General features: G+C 48.6%; 1 protein-coding gene across 4 annotated transcripts in view; it reads right to left on the bottom strand.

The window, feature by feature from the left end:
* WSB2 (WD repeat and SOCS box containing 2) overlaps positions 1-21,437 on the bottom strand; it is a 366,828-nt gene that overhangs the window by 173,280 nt on the left and 172,111 nt on the right. For all 4 annotated transcript variants that reach the window (XM_078667115.1, XM_078667114.1, XM_078667113.1 and 1 more), the window contains exon 7: positions 9,137-9,309. In XM_078667115.1, coding sequence (XP_078523241.1) covers positions 9,137-9,309 — 173 coding nt within the window. The remainder of the gene's footprint in view (positions 1-9,136; positions 9,310-21,437) is intronic.

Here is a 21,437-nt window from a genome sequence, read left to right as displayed (position 1 = left end):
CACTGCGCGTCGGTAGGTGGCGTTGTGCGGCTCCATGTCCGTCACTGGCGTCGTGTGCGCCAAGATGACATCACGGAGACTACTTAGGGGCCACCCATGTGCGCCGACATCAGTTCTGTACACGACTTTCCGCGCCAAAACGCAGAGCCATGCAAGATACCGACCATTGGTGCCTAAAACTAGGTCCCTAAAAGGGAATGACCCTAGCCCTAGTAATCAGTTCGTGGAACGGGGAGGATGGGTGGGGCGGTAAGGAATCTATCACTAACTAATGTCTCTTACAGATATATCGTTACACAAGTAGTAACTTGTGCATTTGAAAGAGACACGTTAGTGATAGATTCCTTACCTTCGAAGAGATACCCCAGCAATACCAACCCCGGTAGTGGGTCTGCGAACAGGATTACAGCAGAAAGTCACGGAGCACAGCACAGCCAAAGAAGCCGTCTCTCCGGACCGGACTGTCAAGGCACTAGTGCTTGGTAAACGTGTGCAGCGAGGCCCATGTAGCTGCCTGACAAATATCCTGCAAGGGACCCCCGCGTCCCAAGGCAGTAGTGGCTGCAGTTGCCCTCGTCGAATGGACACGCAGCCCCACAGGAGGCTCCTTTGATGCACAGAATGACCCTTCGGGAGATGGTCCGCTTGTGCACAGCCTGTCCTTTTTTGGCACCCACATAGCCAAAAAAGAGCTGATCATCCACCCCGAACTGTTATGTACGCTGCAGATAGAAGGGGAGCGCATGTTTAGGGTCCAGACGGTGGAGCCCCTCCTCCTCCCTGAAAGGAAGCGGAGGTGGAAAGAAGGTAGGCAAAGTGATGGTCTGCCCGATGTGGAGCCCTGCTGGGACAAAGACAGAAGGAACAGAAGAACCTCAGAAAGAGGGGCAGAAAGGGGATCCACAGCCTTTGCTGTGCACCATGCCACAAACCTGTTCCACCTGCAGGGGTATACCGTTTTGATGGAGGGACGTCTGGCTGCCAGAATGACATCACAGACTGCGGGAGGAAGATCGAAAGGAGTCAACTGTCCCCGCTCAATCTCCATGCATGGAGGTGGAGGCTGGACAGGTTCAGGTGGAGGACCGTCCCCTGCTGCTGCGACAGAAAATCCTCCTGAAGAGGCAGACGGATCGGGGGATCGATGCTCATACTGAGTAGCTTGGGATACCATACTCTCCGAGCCCAGTCCGGAGCCACAAGAATGACTTGGGCCCGGTCGCGCCTGATCTTCTTCAGAAGTTGTATAGGCGGAAAGGCGTACAACAGACCGCAACTCCACTCGCGACAAAAAGCGCCTCTGAGCGAGTGCCGCCTTGGAAATTCCAACGTGCAGAACTGATGACATTGTGCGTTCTCTTCGGTGGCGAATAGATCTAACCAGGGCTCTCCCCACTGCAGAAAGAGACCTTGCACCACGTCCGAGTTCAGACGCCATTCGTGATCCATCATGCACCGATGGCTGAGTTTGTCCACCATGGCATTCAGAGAACCTCCCAGGTGTTGAACCACCATGGTAATGCCTTGATGTTCCAACCATGTCCAGAGGCGCAGAGCCTCCTGACACAGGGTCCAGGACCCCACTCCGCCCTGTTTGTTGCAATACCATATGGCAGTGGTGTTGTCCGTTAACACCTGCACCACACTTTCCGGAACAGAGGGAAGGAATGCCTTCAGTGCAAGTCGGATCACCCGCAGCTCCAGAAGGTTGATATGGAGACGGGACTCCGCTGGAGAGCAGATGCCTCTGATCTCCGCCTCTCCCAAGTGACCCCCCCATCTCAGGAGGGACGCATCCGTCACCACCGTGTGCTCCGGTTGGGGAAGGGAGATGGATTTGCCACTGACGCAATCTCGATTTGTGAGCCATCACTGCAATTGTTGAGCAGTGTCCTTCGAGATCTGGACATGATCGGACAGGTTGCCCTGATGCTGTGCCCACTGGAACTTCAGGTCCCACTGCAGAGCCCGCACACGCCATCTGGCATGTGTCACCAGCAGGTGGCAGAAGGCCAACAGGGCCCAGAAGCCGAAGGGTCAACCTGACCGAAACCCAGAATATAGGCTGAAAGATCGGAATCATAGCCTGAATACCCCGGACTCGTTGCTCGGGAGGATAAACCCGAAACAACACCAAATCCAGAACCGCTCCGATGAAGGGGAGCTTTTGAGAGAGACACAGGTGCGACTTCGGCACGTTGATTGAGAACCCCAGCAAGTGCAGGAGATCGGCCGTAGTCTGGAGGCGGCTGATTACTGCTTGGGGCGAGCCCGCCTTCAACAAGCAGTCGTCGAGGTAGGGGAAGACTGACACCCCGGATCTGCGCAGGTGAGCTGTGACCATAGCCATCACTTTTGTGAAGACCCGAGGGGCACTGGTAAGGCCGAAGGGGAGCACGGCAAAGTGAAAATGCTCCTGGCTCATCATAAACCGAGGATAACTCCGGCAGGCCGGCAGGATGGGGATGTGAAAATAAGCGACCATCCAGTCTCCAGGGTCGATAGCAGTCAGGACCTGAGCCAGAGTTAGCATTTTGAACTTCTCCTTCCAGAGGAAGTGATTGACGTCCCGGAGTTCCAAATTGGAGCGCAGGCCCCCCCTTGTCCTTCATGAGGACCAAAAAGTTGTGGGAATAACAATCACTCCCTACTTCCTGACCGGGAACACGCTCGATGGCCCCCTTGAATCATCTGCATAGGTCATGAGGGTAAGACCCACTTTGTCAGCTATATCTGCTAAAGGTTTAACATATAGATTAAAAAGTAAAGGGCTAAGAATTGAGCCCTGGGGTACTCCATGTGGTGAAATAAAGCTTTTTGAACAGGCGGATGCTGACATAATTTGAAAAGTGCGATTTTCCAGAAAAGAACAAATCCATTCAAGTGCTGCACCACATACACCAGTGTTTTTCAAGGTGTTAATCAGCTTTTTGTGCAAGATGGTATCAAAGGCCGCACTGAGTTCTAATAGGATAAGGGCAACTGTTTGGCCATCATCCAGGAGCTTACAGATCTTTTTGGTAACTCCTAAAAGTGCTGTTTCGGTGGAGTTGCCGGCCCTAAAGCCGGATTGGGAGGAGTGGAGGCAATTATTAGTTTCTGTAAAATGTGTTAGAAAGGAATGGACATGTCTTTCTAAAATTTTTGAGAACACTGGTAAGAGAGAGATGGGTCTGTAGTTGGACAGTACCTCGGGATCGGCCATTGGTTTTTTTTAATAAAGGGTTCACCATTGCATGCTTCCAAAGAGTGGGTACAGTAGATTGTAGGAAGGAAGTATTGAGGGTATCGAGGACTACCTCCAGATGGGAAGATTCCATTTGTTTTAAGATATTGATTGGAACTGGATCCATGGAGGATCCTGATCTAATACTATTGAGAATGATCATAAAGTCATCCATTTTAATAGGAGGCCAACAATCTAAAGTGCTGATGGGGGCAGGGACGTTTTCAGTTGCTTCTTGGCTATTGATGACAGGATATGAGCTATTCATTTCCAGAATTAACCTGTCAATTTTCCCTATAAAAAAATTGAGCGAGATTGTCGAACTGTTGCTCATTTAGAGATCGAGGAGTGGCAACTGTTTGGGAGCCTGCTAATTCCTTGACCATATTAAACAAGGTTTTTGATCGGTTGGTCGCTTTTGTGATGGTTTTGGAGATATACAAGGCTTTTGTTTTTATACAAAAAGTGAGATAGATATTTCTTACTTTAGTATATATAGCCTTCTTCTCAGGTGCGTAGTTTTTACGCCATTGTCTCTCCAGAGACTTCCTGACTGAGAAGAGTCAAATGATCCCCCGACATGCGGTGATACCAAGGCGGCATGGCCAGAGGGGAGGACAAAAAGGGGAGTGCGTAACCTTGCAGCACCCACTTGTCTGATGTAATTCCGTGCCAGTGGTGGAGGTGGTGGCGGATCCTGCTACTCATCAGCGTGGGGTGCTCCCTGAAGCTCAGCTTAGAGGCAGAAGCAGCAGGGGTGGAAGTGGACTGACCCACGCGATGGTTACCAGACCCGCCCCTGCAGAATCCACGGCCGCGCTGAGGCTGGTTCTGCACAGGCTTGCTGGAAGAGCGTGCCTGGGTTCCCCTGCTCACAAAAGGAACGAAACTCAGGCATGGCAGGGTTCTTTGTTCAAAGACTTAAAGTCTTGGCCGTGGCCCGAGAGTCTTTAAAGCGCTCTAGGGCATTGTCAGCCTTATCGCCAAAGAGGCGGGAGCCATCAAAGGGCATGTCCATGAGGGAACTCTGGACATCAGGTGAGAACCCAGTGGAACACAACCAGGTGTGGCACCGCAACGCCACAGTTGTGGAAATTGCCCTGACCAACGAATCAGCGGCGTCCAAACCACACCTGATGGCAAACTTCGCCGCATCCTTGCCCTCCGCAATCACTTGGGAAAGGACAGCCTGGACCTCCTCAGAACACTGAGGCAAGACCTCAGCTACCGAATCCCACACTGCGTGGGAGTAACGACCCAATAAGCAGGCGGTGTTAACTGACCACAACCCCAAGCTGGCTGAGGAGAAAAACCTCTTGCCAAATTGGTCTAGCCTTTTAGAGTCCTTATCCAGCGGAGTCGTGGGAAAGGCACTCTGCGACGTCGAGGCTTGAATGACCAGGCTCTCAGGTGTTGGGATGAGTGGTCAAGAAGGCGGGATCACCAGGCACCGGGCGATTACGCCTAGCGACGTTTTTATCCACCGGAGCCCCGAGGCCAGTCGCAACCAAGTGCCCAAGAGGACTTCAGCGAGTGCCTCATTGAAAGTGAGCAACGGCTCCGACAACGTGGACGCTGTCTGGAGCACCTCCGTAAGGAGGTTGGTCTTAAGGGCCATCGTAGGGAGGTCGAGATGGAGAGCCTCCGCAGCCCAACGCAGCACCATGGTGTAGGAAGTGCCCTACTCCATAGTAGGTGGAAGAGAGGCAAACTCCGGGTCAGAAGACACATCAAGCTTGCCTGCATCTTGAACGTCATCCACCCAATCCTGCTCGGAGTCACACTGCCGGGCAAGGGGGTCCTCGGAGCCGTCCCAGTCCTCGTCCGGCTCCGGAGTAAAGAGAGCTGGCTACGGCTGCAAGGTCGGAGCCAGAGCGGGGGCGAAAACGGAGCCTGTCGGGTCGAGCCAGAGCTGAATCCCAATTCGGGTCCTAGGCCGTAACGAAATGGTCCGGGAACCGGGGCAGGGGTGGGATAAACGGCATCCAGGGCGGCGCCTGTGGCGGAGCCAAGGGTGGCGCCGGAGGCAAGGGCGGCGCCGGGGGCCGGAGCCAGTGGCACTGCACCTTGTGGCGCCGGGGCCGGAGGCACAGGATCCTGTGGCTCCGGGCCAACAGGATCTGGACACGGGACCGCAGGACCCGAAGACGTGCTAGCAGGAGCCCGGGACCTAAAGAGGCGGTCCATGGCAGCAAGAAACTCTTGCATCTGTTCGGGAGTCGCCAACGGACCCGGGTATAGCGGGTAGACCACGGGACTCCCCGGCTCCAGAGGAACCGCAGGGGCGGAGCTCCTGTCCCCCTCGTCCATCTCCGGGGGAGCAACGTTGGAGAGCAAACATGCTTCTTCGACTTCTTTTTATGGTGTCACTTACCGGAATCTGAATGCGAAGTCTTGGATCCTGAAGAGCGACGGCTCCAGTCCTGCGAGCGGTCCCACGAACAGCCCCTAAACCCGGAGCGACGGTGAGAGGAGTGCCGGACCTCCAGCAACTTCCGGTGCCCCTCCCGCAAGGCCTTCGGGGCCATGGCTCGACAGTCCCGAGAGTCATGGTTGGTCTCCAGGCAGTAGAGGCGCACATTGTGGGGGTCCGCCACTGACATGTTACGGCGGCACGACCCACAAGACTTAAAACATGGCATCCCTACGTGCACTAAGAAACAAGAAAAGGAGACAAAAAGTAGTAAAAAAATGACTGAGGTACGTGCTCAATCAGGATTTGCGCTTTCGGCACGGAAAAATAAAGAACTCACGTCAGCGCACATGGGTGGCGCCTAAGTAGTCTCCGTGACGTCATCTCGGCGCTCACGACGCCAGTGACGGACGTGGAGCCGCACAACGCCACCTACCAACGCTCAGGTGTACTGCTAAGCAAAACTTTCCGGATCCAGTCGGACGCCAGGGGAATATTCTTCTATCACTAACGTGTCTCTTTCCGATGTTCATTTTCAATGGGCAATGGATGAATGAATGAATGAATGAAATAAGATTTATATAGCGCGATGGCTACTCTGAGGCCTCCCAGCCCTGCGGACGAACACAGAGAGACAGGGAAGAAGAGGATTAGGTAAAGTCATTGAAAATACAGGTTTTTAGGAGCTTTCGAAATATCAGCAGGTAATCACATGTAAAAGTGCACAGAACACAAGTTAGTATGCATGATCTGGAAAACATGAATGTCTCTGTATTAGATTTAAAAAAAATGTCTAAGTTTGTATATTTTCTGTGATCCCCTGATGCATAGGCTAAGCAATGTGTGGAAATCGGCATTTAATGTCACAAAAGAAACCCACATTTTTTATGACTGGGGCAGGCAATATATAATTACATTACGAGTGAGATATAATGAAAGAAATTCATGGAAGTCATTTTTACTGCAGGCAATAAAAAATGATGTGTAAATGTAAGAGGATATAGACCTGAAAGGAGCATGAATTGATGACAATTGTATGATATATGTAATTTGGTTCAACGAGAATTGGATATGATGTTCGAATACAGCATTCATCTAAGCCAATGACTCCAATCATTCATGGACATCTTACTGGTTTCTGTGATTAAAGCCTATGATGGGCAGTGGCAACTTCATGGTAAGAGAAACTGTGAAGGTCTCCTTCACAGCGGCTGAGGTGCTGCTGGGATTATTGTTAGAGTTGCCCGAAGATTATATTAGTTTCATGAGCCCAAGTTAGTCCTAGTAGGAAACAGTGCCAATTTACATGCACACTGTTCTTTCCTAAAGGTGCCTTTCCTTTATCACATCGACTTTTGACATACATTTCCATTTTTGACATTAGGGTTAGTTTATAAGAAACACTGACCTTGCTGACACTAAAGAACTTCAAAAGAACACCAGCACACTGCCTTTGCATTATGGGCAAGGCCTTCACATGTGCGATACAAATGTGTTTGTTATTACGTTCATATGGCGACACAGCTATCTGTGGAATACAAACAATAGTTAGCCTGATCACAATCATGGCCCGAGCCAAGGATGCCCTTTTCTATATATATCCTTTTGTTTCCAAATACAATCAGAGGAGATGCTTCTGCTGACTTAGAGGGGTCCCTACATGCCGAAGCGTCCACCTAGCAGCTGACTAACAACTCTGTGAGGGGTGTCCAGTTTGTGACCAAGACAGGGTCCAACATTCTTACCCATCAGGTAAAGGGGTTAGATCATCGAGAAGGGGGTTCATGAGCAGATCATACATTCACACCCTAGACATGTAGGTTAGGGTTTGCATCATAGGAGTACTCTACACTGTTATAATACTGCATATGCATGCATGTATAAGCTGTCTCATCAAGATGGTGGAACTCTTCGTTTTATGCACTGTTTTGACACTCATCATAACCATCGGTTGCTTCTTTTTACTAACTCGATGGTTCTTAATACAATTATTATAAAAGAACAAGACTCTTGAGTTCCATAACGCTGGTTGAGAGTCTGCACAAAGAGTTGCTAAAGGAGAACTCGAGGTTGGCCTCAGGGCAAAGTCAGAAGGGACAGGGGCCATGCATACAGGGACTTCGCACAGCTTCATTCGCGTTTGGGATGGATTCAGTTCAGACTCACACAGAACTATTGCCTTGACGTCCTACTCCGACGTCGGTGCCCGGCACAGACGCAACAGAAACGAGAGTGGATCATAGTGCCGCGTGTTGGATGGGCTCCGGAATTAGAGCTGGACTCACTGTGGGTTCAAAAGGCACAACCGGAGCTGAAACCACCCATGGTAATCCAGCTGAAGGCCTTAGCGAATCTGTGGGGCCTGACGGCACATCAGAGAGAACTGGTAAGGTGTCGAAGATGAGAAACATAGTATCTTTAAACACCTCATGTTGCTGTCAGAGACAGAAACTCTTGACATCCTCAGGCGAGGGTGTGACGAAGTCAGCTTGGATGTCTGTTTTTTCTTCAATTTAGACTCACCTGAAGACTGAGTCCTACAGTGACCTGCTGCAGAACCGGCCAAATTCAGAGTCCTTGACTTCAAAAGGAAGCAGCATTTTCGAGATTCATTACACTGTTTGGCAATATATAGGTTGACCTTGCAGTGCCAGATAGCCTTTGGATTCAAGGCATACTCTCTGCACGACTTGGGCCCGACCCTAGAAATCAGAGGGACACCATTGTGTTTGTGACAATCCCTTCAAGGTGTAACAAGGGTTAAAACCTGTGGCTTTAGAAGGTAATACATTGGGAAAATTTGGAGAAAAGGACTCGTCGACTGATGAGGAAAAGAAGGAGCTAGCTCTAGATCCAAGTCTGAAAACAAGGAACTGATGTCAGCGTGCAGAGGCACAGCTTATTTGGGACTCCAGAGTAATTTCCAGGGCAGTACGGAGCCACAGCAGAGCTGCACGATATCCCATGCTGGGGTGCAGGAGCAATGCTGAGAAAAATCTCCAGAACCAGCCAGGAGGCATTCGCAAGGTGAGAAATCGGTGGTTCGAAGTATCCATCAGAAGTTGATAATCATGCCAGTGACTGTTTCCTTCTCACATTTAAATTCTACAGTAGATAAGCTCTGCAGTGCCTTGCAAACCTTGGCCACTTTTTATATATTAACACATATTTAAGAGGTATGTTTACCCAGTAAAAAAAAACTATTTAATGAAAACATTTTCCAAACAGGAATAGACTGAGGGTGATATCTTGAGGAGTTGTTAATTGAGCTCATTTTAGACAGGAAGGTCTGAAAGTTGAGATGGATGAGTAGGAAAGGAAATGATGTGGGGAATTTGCCAAAAAGGTGAGTCAAGGTTAGGGGAATTATATGAATGTGGCTACTCTTAGAAAGACCTACTGGGACTTGCATGCACAGGATCTGCTACTAAACACCAAATACTATATGAAGTAACATGGCCCTAATACGAGGAGCAAATTGTAATTTTAGTCCATACCGAAACTCGCGCAGCTTCTCTCCGGTGTAGGGGTCCCACATGATAACACATATATCATAGGAGGCAGTCACAAGCAGAGCCGCATCTGGCGAGAAGTCACATGATACTACACTTCCATGGTGGCCTTCAAGCTTCCGGATTAACGTGTATGATCGTAAACTCCACAACAGAACCTGGAGTGGATGATGGAAATGGTTTGGAGAGGTGAGAAGCATTCAGTAGTGCAATAAAGGAATTTGTATATTAATTGTCATGTATTCGAAGCAACATAATTGTCACGAAATTTCATATTTTGCAAAGGTTGTCAAAAATTAAACTTACTCTACCAGATACAATGAAGGGATTCTTTCATCCAAGACAGTTTAAGCTATTCGAAGTTGCTGACCTGGTATGTAAGGCATGTACTTTTTCTGAGATACATAAAATCTTGAGATGAACTAGTAATCCGAAAAATATTCCACTAACAGTAGACTTTTAATATTGTTAATCTATTTCGAGAGTTCACAGAGACCACCAGCGCTACCCTCGGCCACAGATATTGTTGCAGAGTATTCCAATATACAGAGAACTCCTAGAGAGAAACAGAAAGAGCAATGCAACAAAAGCCACATCACTGAGCAGGAACACACAGTACTACAGTGGAGCAGATGAGAAGTGTTTTCTGCCATGTTTTGAATTGGAAAGCATTTTGGGTTAGGCACCTCCAAACTGAGTTTATTCCAGATGGCATACACAATTCATTATCATCAAGATTTTATTTCCATCAGTCAAGATCATAAAAGCACAGATACACAAAAAACACAATAAAACCAATCCAGCTATACCTACTTGTCCCGTAAATCACCAAAGTGCAAAACATTATACACTTTGGACCACATTTTACAGAGCAAAACATCAAAGAAGTGCCTCAGTTACAGTACAAAATCATATAATACCTGAAAAAAAGTACAAAATCATATAATACCTGAAAAAAAGGACTCATAGTTTAGGGGCCTTTACCCAACGATGTGGGCAAAGCAGCAATGAGCCATGAGGATTAAAGGCAATTTTCCATTTGACCAGTGCAAATGTTCTACTAAAATACAAGGGCACGATGTAGGTCACAAAATACCGGTCGGTAACGGTCGAATTCGGCCGTTACCGACCGGTATTTGGTGATTGAGATGTAGGAGGCAATATTTTGCACAATCAGTAAATTTACCGACTCTGTAAATTTACCGAATCTGTAAAATACCGAATCGGTAATTTTACCGATTCGGTAAATTCCAGATGTAGGTAGCACTGTTTACAGTGCTACAGGCCTTCAGAATTCGGTATTTTACCACCCAATCCTATTGGGTGATAAAATACCGAATACAGGTGTACATGCACATCTGTGCATGTACACCTGTGTCATGTGACACACAGACATGCCCTTAGGGCATGTCTGTGTGCCACATGGCACACATGCCTGTATTTGGGGTGCTAGAGGGTGTTAAAGTGACACCCCCTGCACCCTTGCTGCAATCGGTATTTACCGAATCGGTAAATACCGATTCGGTAATGCCATTGATTCCTATGGGCTTCAATGCCGATAGGAATCAATGGGCATTACCGAATCGGTATTTACAGAATCTGTAAATACCGAATCTCAACGATTCGGTATTTACCGATTCTGAAATACCTACATTCCCCCCCCTCCATTTTACCACTTCTTAAATACCGAATCGGTATGATTCGGTATTTAAGAAGTGGTAAAATTAAATTACCTACATCGGGCTCAAGATCTTCTAAATCTTCTAGTGCAATATAGCAATTAGATATAAAGGTTAAAAACACAATTTTCTGTTTAGTCAATACAAGTATTAAAATGAAGTGCAAGATCTTCTTAAACTTCTGGAGCCCACATATTGAACCTGGACTGTAGCTCTTTATAGGCTCGAAGGCTGTACAAAATCACAATGAACCACGAAAATAATAATTCGGGCTCTACCACAGGCATATCCCTAAATACCAAACAATTTAAATAAAAACACTACTGAAATATTCACTAAATTTAAAACCCAGTGTTAAAATAGCAATCATGGAGGTGAGAAAGTAATCAAAATTGTAAATATATATTGGGCTCATTACAGAGTCTCAACCATGATCTCCCACCTAACTAACCTGACAATTTCTCTTTGCTTGCTCTAATGCTCTTTGAATGCTAGATCTAGGCAGCCATAAGGTATCTCGCAACAGTGAATACCACCAACCTGGGGCCGTCAATCCATAAAATCCTAAATGCCTCAAGGTGGCTCCTGGTGCCCTGACTCCTGCACAGGGGAAATAGCCATTTAGACCTGTGGAGACCATAAGAAGGGCAAGAGAATAAAATATGAAGCATAGTCTCCAGGGTTCCTCTGCACGCTGGATACACTTCACCCATGCAATATCCGTTAGCCCACTTAGCACAAAAAGTTCTAGTAGGGAGGGACCGATACCTAAATTGTAAAAACTGTTTCAGAGCTAGGTGCACGGGGTGGGGCGTGGGGGGGTTTGATCTCAATCGTCCTTTCGCTAACAGGGAGCATTTTAAAGTTAATAAATAAAGTTAATAAATTCATTACATAAAGTACCTCTATTATCGTGGATGGTTTCTTCAGATACATGCTCCTAATATGCCAACTTGATTTCAGTTTTAGTGATGGAGTTGAATTCCTCTGGCCTCACCCTCACCCTCTTTCACCCCAGCTTCACACGTGTGGTTCTAACATACAATAGCCATGGTGTTTTTGGGCACTAGGAAGGGACAATAAATCTCCTAAAGGTACCCTGTAGGCTCCTCGAGCAGGTTATGTCCAAACTATGTGCCAGTATAGCACCGGCCTAAGCTCAATTTCCTGGACATTTTCCTAAAATCCAAATCGAGGTGCAATAGAGTCAAATGTGAACTCATGGAAGGGAAAAAAGGGACTTCACGAATGTATTTTCTGCAACTGAAAGAATATCGCACTTAATGTGGCCCCAAATTTCTGAGCCATAGAAAATGGCTCCTAAAGCCTTCACATTGTAAAACTCAATTGTAGGATTCTTAGAATGTGATTTACAAAAAATCTTCAACAAACAAAGTATAATATTACAAGGAGCTGTGGGATTTTTGGACCTGCATAGATCAATATAAATTTGAAGGAAGTCTTGTCCCTAAATAATCAAAATTAAAAACTTTAACTATGGTGTTGTTATTGGAATACAGCTAACATTTATCATTTTTGCCGGGTTAAATATCATGTCCAGTATGTCCAGTAATTGTAAAGCGCGAACAATTACCCGAAGGTGTCAAGGCGCTGGGGGCCGTCGGGAAGAGTACGTGAGCTATTGCCTTGAGTCACATGGTGCTGGGCAGACCCCTGCCGCCAGGGCCGGGTATCGAACCGTGATCCCCAGCATCCTGCGTCAGTCGCCCTGGCCGCTGCGCCACACCTCTATCATCATGAATTTCGTTTTAGAGCTGTTCAGCTTTTTTGTGGACATCTATATCAAAGTCTATAAAGAGGCCTAGCAACCAAAACGAAACATAGTATACCCCACCTACAGTATGATAGAGGTAATAAAAGTAAATTGCTTTCATCTTCATTTCTATACTAAGGCTGTTGGGGATCCAAGAGGCATTTTGTTTCCAAGGGCTGAATTTGGGTAGCTACCACCATTTACGGCACCTACTACACAAATGGCGTATATCAGATGGTCTCTGGATTACTTATTCAGAACAACAGTCAATTTGGACAGAACCTCAACTAATGCTGAAGACCTCCTGGCGTCTCACTCTATCAAGTGTACGCTTCTGTTGCTGCAGTTTAAATTACTTTAGCACTATGAGAATTACTAGGATGAAACACCATTCACCCTTACCAACCACATAGTGCACTCCAATGAAAAGGTTTAATTCCACAACATTTCAATTAATTTCCCTGGCCATTTATAAATCACAGCACTTTCGATACTATGATTTGAGTGTTTTTATCATCACTTTGGCAAGAAAAGATACAGCAAGTTAATCACATAGACCTTGTAAATTAAGGGTAGTTTGAAAAAACTGTGATAATCACTAAGGGGTTCCTATGGGACAGGCGACAAACCTATTATGGTTGCGCAGCTAAAGATACTGAATTGTGGTCTCGTTTTTGCACATGCGGTTGGATCTAGATGAAGGTGGGGGAATATCTCCTTTTAGAAATAGTGCCCTCACGAGCGAGTGTCATGCGACAGAGCTCTTTAGCAGGGATCTTTTAGGAGGAGCCGCAGTTGTGCATGTGGGTGTGTGAGGCTAAAAAAGTGTGAATGAGTTAAAATTACCTTCACGGTACCCAGAAACCAAGTTTTATTCAAGGATCAGAAGGTAAGATTAGAAAACAAAGGATAAGGAGAACCTCATTCAGGCAAATATAGTAGAGGGATGAGTATTATCCTGCTGCTCTCTTATTCTCGACTGTGATGATAGTGAAATTAGGTCCACGTTTCGCGCTCAGTATAGGTCCCTAGTGGATCCTGGTGCGCTTTTTCAGGACTGTGATGTGAAAATAGAAATAAAAGATAGGAATTAAGGATGGCGACACCCAATATTCCTATGGTACCTAAAGGTAGGTGGGTGTGCGTCTAAGCGCTTATTGGAACGTCTGCTTCGCGTTCCTGTTTCCAACCTGGTAATGAAAAAAGAGACAGACAGGTAGAGACAAACATGTAGGAATAGCGTGAATAATGTTTGAAAGAACTCTCAGAATTTATTTTCTGTAGTAGGGGATATCTGTGTATAGTCATAATCTAGTGAATAGTCCCACCCATGGGCGTGGACCCCTGAGCAATCAAAAATAATCTCTTACAGTGTCGAAAAATGCAGACCTGCACAGACACTTAAGAGAGAATTAAAGACAGATAATGCAGCCTATAACACAGGCTACACTGTCCAGTACTTCAACTAGAAATTCCACCCAAAAAATCCACAAAACAGCAAAGCCTGTACAGATTTCCCTTGCTTCAGCAGCAAAACCCTCTGGAATGATAGAGAGGAGGATCTGGACAGACAAGCCCCATAGGGTGCCATTATGTGGCTCAGAACAGGATACTGTGCCTTTAAGAGAACTTTCCAGAACTTCACAGTATCCCAGAATGCACTGCAGGTCCCATTTACTTTCAGTTCTTTTTTCCGGCTCCTGCAAGCAGGACCCTGGAGCATTGAGCTCTCCCTTTTCAAGGGTTTATTGGTGATTTTTCACTAACTATTTTGTTTTGAGTGCTTCTAAAGTACTTTAGTGCTGTTCTTCTTGGGGTTTGCTCCTTTTTTATGTCAAATATGCCTGCATTATTTGACAAATGCCCGGAGTGCTCCAGGAAGAAGCCCTAATCGGATTCACATGAGGTGTGTATCCTCTGCCTTCCCTCTTCCCATGTTCCTGAGGAGTGTGAGATTTGTCAGGGCTTCTCTGGAAGGACCCTGAAGGAAAGAAATAAGATCAGGCTTCAGGGACTCGAGGAAAGAAGGATGAAGGCACAAGGTGGGTCTGGAGGGGCTCCTTCTACCCATGCTGAGGCCTCTGGGGGGCTCCCCAGGGGCAGGAAGACCAGCAAACGTGCCCACTCTCCGTCTGGGTCGATTGCAGAGACCACAACGTCGAGAGGAATGACTGCGGTCTGTTCCCCATCCCCCCAGGGCTCTGGGGCGGCGCTCGACGTCGAGAGATGTGCACAGACCGCCGTCGACGTCTCCAGTGACTATTTCGTCGTCATCCTCGTCGGTCTGGACGTCGAAGGGCCCGGCGTCGGCGCTCGCCGTCGAAGCGACACCGCCGTTCGCCGTCGGCGAAGAGGAGGAGAACATCGTCGTCGAGGGGATCCTCGTCGTCGAGGAGTGGTCCGACGTCGAGGCGGAAGAGGTCGCCGTCGAGGTCGCCGTCGAGGCGGAAGAGGTCGCCGTCGAGGCGCAAGAGGTCACCGTCGAGGCGCAAGAGGTCGCCGTCGAGGCGCAAGAGGTCGCCGTCGAGGCGCAAGATGTTGCCGTCGAGGCGCAAGAGGTCGCCGTCGAGGCGCAAGAGGTCGCCGTCGAGGCGCAAGAGGTCGCCGTCGAGGCGCAAGAGGTCGCCGTCGAGGCGCAAGAGGTCGCCGTCGAGGCGCAAGAGGTCGCCGTCGAGGCGCAAGAGGTTGCCGTCGAGGCGCAAGAGGTCGTCGTCGAGACACGAGAGATCGACGTCGAGGCGTACGAAGTCTACGTCGAGGCATGGACGACGGTCGACGTCGAGGAAGAGATGCTCGACGTCGAGGGGCCGACGCTCGCCGTCTGGTCACCGTTCTTCGACGTCGAAGAAGCGGGAGAGGAGGCCTGATGCCATGGGAGGCTCTCCGACGCCACAGGCTGGTGGTGGATCACCGGGCTCGGTGTATTCCGAGGTGTATACGCCTTCACAAGTTACGCCTCCGCCGCCATTGCCGAGGGGTCCCCCTCCGAGGGTTCCTACCCCTCCGCCTTTGCCTCCGCTTCCGCAAACCATACCTTAACCTCAGGTGCCACTGAAGCCTCCTCCGGTTCCTCCGAGGTCGTTTTCGTTGCCCAGGTTTCCGACACCTCCCAAAGGGACTCCTAAGCCGCAGGCCCCGGCCAAACCTCAGACGCCCACGCCGGTGGAACCGGCGGATCGCCCGAGGCCTAGGAAGTCACGATCGCGCTCCGGACGGAGAGGTAGATCTAGGAGTCGGCGCAGATCCTCCACTAGATCTAGGCGCCGCTATAGGAGGCGAGGGTCCAGGTCACCCACGGACTCCTCCAGGACTCGATCCTATTCACCGACCTTGTCGGATTCCCCGGGGACAAGGGTGTTTCCGGTGGACGACATCAGCACGTACGTTCTCCTGAGGGGGGCTACGAAATTGGGCATCACGGTGACGGCTCCTACACCTACGACGTCCGTGATATTAGAGACACTTCACAAGAAGCATCTGTCTCGCCCTCTGCTGCCATTGGTGCCAGGACTGGTCTAACCTGCGGAGGAGCTGTTTCTTACGCCTGCGGTGGTGAAGGCCGCTCCCTCCCGACTTCTGGGGAAGTATAGAGCACCGGATTCAGACCCAGCCTTCCTGCGGATGGACCCAGTGCCCGACTTAGTTATAGTGACGGCGGCCAGGAAGTTACACTCTACCTCCCTGTCCTCCACCGTGCCGCCTGATAAGGAAAGCCGATGGATTGATTCGGCTGGGCGGAAGGCTTGTGGAACTTCTTCCACGACCATGAAAGCCTCCAGCGACTCGGCTTTGCTGGGGCGGTACAGCCGTGCCCTGTGGGACTCCCTGGAACAGTTCACGGACCTTCTGCCACGTGACAAGAAGGAGGACTTCCTAGAAATACTTAAGGAAGGGATGCTGGTTTCAAACCAGGTCATCAGCGCGGCTGCGGATATTTCGCTGTTGGCAGCCCATGGTTACTATCACGGGATCAACCAGCGCCGCCATGCTTGGCTCAGGCTCACGTCACTCAAGCCGGAGGCCCAGCAGCGGGTGGCCAATCTGCCCTTTTCCGGATAAACACTGTTCGGAAAACATGCCGATGATGAGATGGCCCGCATGAAGGCGGAGGCGGAGACCCTGACGGCTGTGGGCTTGGAAAAGCCCAAAGAAAAGTCGTCCTACCGCCCGTTCCAGAGACGGTTTGGTGCACAGGGGAAAGGACGAGGCCAGTCTTCGGGACAGCAGCAGCAACAACAGCAGCAGTTCCGGAGACCCTTCCAAAAGCGCCAGAAGGGTAGAGGTGGACAACAGTCCTCTACAGCTAACAAAGGCCCGGCCGGGTCTCGACCCTGAGCGGTTACTTCCCCTTCATCCGTTACCCGCTCCGGTGGGGGGAAGCGTTCAACTTTTTCTGGCAGAGTGGAGAAAAATTACTCAGGACAAGTTGGTGCTGAATATTGTTTGCAATGGATACAGTCTTCCGTTCATCAGCCCTCCTCCATCGATTCCTCCGGTCAGCTCGCAGTATCAACTGCGCGAGCTCCAGGCGGAAGCCGATATCCTGTTAAGGAAAAGGGCGATAAAAGACGTACCTCTGTCTCAGAGAGGAAGAGGTCTGTACTCCCGGTTCTTTCTGGTCCGCAAGAAGGACAAGAACGAGTTCAGGCCCATTCTGGACTTGCGACAGGCGAACAAATGGATTCGCAGAGAGAAGTTTCGCATGCTGTCGTTGCATCAGATTTATCCTCAGTTGCAACAGGGAGATTGGCTATGTGCAATAGACCTACAGGATGCATACTTCCATGTGCCCATTGCACACAAACACAGGAAGTTCCTGCGATTTCAAGTCGGCACCAATCACTATCAGTACACAGTACTTCCGTTCGGGCTGTAGTCTGCGCCCAGGACATTCTCGAAGTGCATGGCAGTGGTAGGAAGAACAAGGTGTCTGTCTACCCGTACCTGGACGATTGGTTGATCAAGGAATCCTCCTTCTCGGAAGCTCAAGCGCACTTCCAGAAGACGTGCGTTCTCTTGAACAAGCTGGGGTTGCACATCAACATGTCCAAGTCTGTCCCGACTCCGGTCCAGTGTATTCAGTACTTGGGGGCCACCATCGATACGAGGTCAGCAAGCGTGTCTCCTTCGGAGGAGCGACGATTATCGCTTCGTCGGAAGGCTCAGGCTCTTCTGACCACTCCTTCTACAACAGTGAGGACGGTGTCTTCTCTACTGGGATTGATGGCCTCTTGTATCTTCCTGACGCCACATGCGCGGCTGCACATGAGACCGCAGCAGGAGTGCTTGGAGGATCAGTGGGACCAGAGGAGAGGATCTTGGGACGACAAGATACGACTGTCTCTGCATGCTCTTCAGTCTCCGAAGTGGTGGTGTTCAGCGGAGAATCTTCTCAGAGGGGTTCCCTTCCATAAGGACATTCCCACTCAGACTATCGTGACGGATGCGTCTCTCCAGGGCTGGGGAGTGCACTCCGGAGACATACAGATTCAAGGGACGTGGTCCCCGACAGAGTTCACGTACCACATCAATTTCCTGGAACTCAGAGCTGTTCACTTGGCACTGAAGGCCTTTCATCCGTCCTTCCAGACCTCTGCTTGTACAGACGGACAATACGACCACGATGTATTACCTCAACAAGCAGGGGGGCTCAAGATGACGCACCCTGTCGCAGGAGGCGCAGGCGATCTGGCACTGGCTTCTGGCCCGAGGACTGACGATAACGGCCACCCATCTGCCAGGTGTGCAGAATGTTCAGGCAGACACACTGAGCAGACTGATTCAGGAAAACCACGAATGGGTCATAAACGACGAAGTACTAGGAGAAGTCTTCGCAGGGTGGGGAACTCCAGACATAGATCTGTTCGCCACCGCAGAAAACAGCAAATGCCGAGACTTCGCCTCCAGGTACTACCAGCCGGGGACGCTGGGGAATGCGTTATGGATCAACTGGTCGAACAGCTTTCTGTACGCTTTTCCACCCATTCCCCTGATTCCGGCCGTGCTCATCAAGCTGTCCCAGTCCAGGGCGCGGATGATACTGATTGCCCCGGAATGGCCCAGGCAGTGGTGGTTCACGGACCTGCTTCACCGGTCTCTCCTTCCTCACATGAAGTTGCCGTGCAGGCCAGACCTTCTCACGAAGTTCGGGGGGCTGATGTTGCACCCCAACCTCTCGTCTTTGAGTTTAGCGGCATGGCTCCTGAGATAGTGCAATATGGCCATCTTAATCTCCCAGAAGATTGCATGGACATACTGAAGGAGGCTAAGCGACCTTCCACTAGGACTTCTTATGCTTACAAGTGGAAGAGGTTTTGTATCTGGTGCAAGTCCAAAAACTATGACCCATCGACGTGTAAGGAAGATGTCATCCTTCCATACCTTCTACATCTGGCGCAGTCTGGCCTTAATGTTCATTCCATTAAGGTCCATCTGGCTGCATTGACTGCCTACAGGAAATGCCCTTCATAGACTTCCTTCTTCCAGATCCCTGTGATCAAAGACTTTTTGGAAGGCTTGAAGAAAGTGTTTCCTCCTGTCAGGCTTCCTTTGCCTTCATGGGAACTGAATGTGGTGCTGTCCAGGTTGATGAAGGAGCCTTTTGAACCTATTCATAAGGCTTTGTTGCAGCACCTGTCCTGGAAGGCGGCGTTCCTCGTGGCCATTACATCGGCCCGCAGGGTGAGTGAAATTCAGGCGTTGTGTTGCCAAGAACCTTATACTGTATTTCATGCTGCTAAGGTTGTTATGCGTACTCACCCTAAGTTTTTTCCCAAGGTTATTTCTGATTTTCATGTCAGACTATAACTTTGCCTACGTTTTTTCAGAATCCTTCATCTCCAGCAGAACGGTCTTTACATTCCCTGGATGTGCGGAGGGTGTTGAAATTTTATCTGGATAAAACCAAAGATATTCGTAGGTCGGACCAATTGTTTATCAATTATGGATCGGTCAGGACAGGTCTTGCTACCTCTAAGCAGTCCATTTCGAGGTGGATTGTGTCCTGCATACAATTGTGTTACCAAAAAGCTAATAAGACCTTAGGGGGTAATCCTAAGGCTCATTCTACCAGGGGCAAAGCTGCCACGACTGCTTTGCTCCGTAATGTTCCAATTGCAAAAATCTGCAAGGCGGCCACTTGGAAGTCGGTTCATACCTTTGCTAAGCATTACTGCCTGGACACTGATGCCAGAGCAAACGCTCAGGTTGGGCAGGCTTCGCTGCGAAATCTGTTTGCACAATAGTGGTGTTATTTCTCGTTTCTCCACCGCCGCTTTGGTGTGGGGGTGGGCTTGCCATTCTATTCACTAGATTATGACTATACACAGAGATCCCCTACTACAGAAGGAGTAGTTTCTGTCCTGTAACTCCAGTTCTGTAGTAGGGGTATCTCTGTTATAGTCATAAGCGCCCGCCCACCTCCCCGGTGGAGAGAGAGAGATTCATGTACGGAATGCTACAGGTCTGGCGTGTTACGCCTTCAAAAAGAACTGAAAGTAAATGGGACCTGCAGTGCATTCTGGGATACTGTGAAGTTCTGGAAAGTTCTCTTAAAGGCACAGTATCCTGTTCTGAGCCACATAATGGCAGCCTATGGGGCTTGTCTGTCCAGATCCTCCTCTCTATCATTCCAGAGGGTTTTTGCTGCTGAAGCAAGGGAAATCTGTACAGGCTTTGCTGTTTTGTGGATTTTTTTGGTGGAATTTCTAGTTGAAGTACTGGACATTGTAGCCTGTGTTATAGGCTGCATTATCTGTCTTTAATTCTCTCTTAAGTGTCTGTGCACGTCTGCATTTTTCGACACTGTAAGAGATTATTTTTGATTGCTCCGGGGTCCACGCACATGGGCGGGACTATTCACTAGATTATGACTATAACAGAGATACCCCTACTACAGAACTGGAGTTACAGGACAGAAACTACTCCAGCTCATTGATACTCAAACAGTTCTGGAACTATTATCTGCTGATTTAATGGGAGCCACTGGAAACATTTTTCAGTAATATACATCCTGGTTTTCTTTTCATAATTTGCAGTTTGCTTTACATATTTTTTTTACTTCTATTCTGGGATTTACATGTGGACAATTTGTTTAGACTGGGTGGACTGCTCAACTGCACATGTTCATGCGTGTGCCAACAAAGTTTGAACATTTTTGCCGTGTCCTAAGCCCATCAACAAAACTAGAAGTTTAAACCCCACAGGCATACCTCCAGGTCTAGCCAGCGCTATATAAAACTAAAGTAAATAAATTAATAGATAAATAAATAACCTTGCAACCGACATCCTGCTATACCGTTCACTGACAATGTTATACTAAGCAATGAAAGGATAATGCAGAAGACCTACATTGTGGACATCCTTCCCAGTTCAGGTCAGAACTCTCCAAATTCCATGTGCGAGTAGTTTATCCAATTCTAATTTTTAGGTTGAGCCTAGCATTGCACATGCACTGCTCTGGGAGGCATGCTGTATCCAGTGAATGTTAACAATACAAAAAATACCTCTGTAACTATAGATGAAATGATACTTTTTAGCCTCAGAAGTCGTTTTTATTAACTCCGAGCTTCATTAATTCATATTCATTTCTCTTTTTTTATTAAAACACACACCTCTAAACCAGTTTTGACATTCACAAAAGACAGTGTGGACAAAACAATATTTACATGACACACAAACAATTGATCTGGTGGTTAGAAACGTGATACATACATGAAAAGATCCATACGCTGCTACACATTTAATACTGTGTTAGGCATGATACACAAACAAATCAAAAAAGGCTCTTCTGTCCTACAAACTTCTATATAGTACCGGAACCTATTGTACTTAG

Source organism: Lissotriton helveticus, chromosome 11 (assembly GCF_964261635.1).
Source record: "Lissotriton helveticus chromosome 11, aLisHel1.1, whole genome shotgun sequence".
Taxonomy (NCBI): Eukaryota; Metazoa; Chordata; class Amphibia; order Caudata; family Salamandridae; genus Lissotriton; species Lissotriton helveticus.
This window is presented reverse-complemented; position numbering and strand designations above follow the sequence as displayed.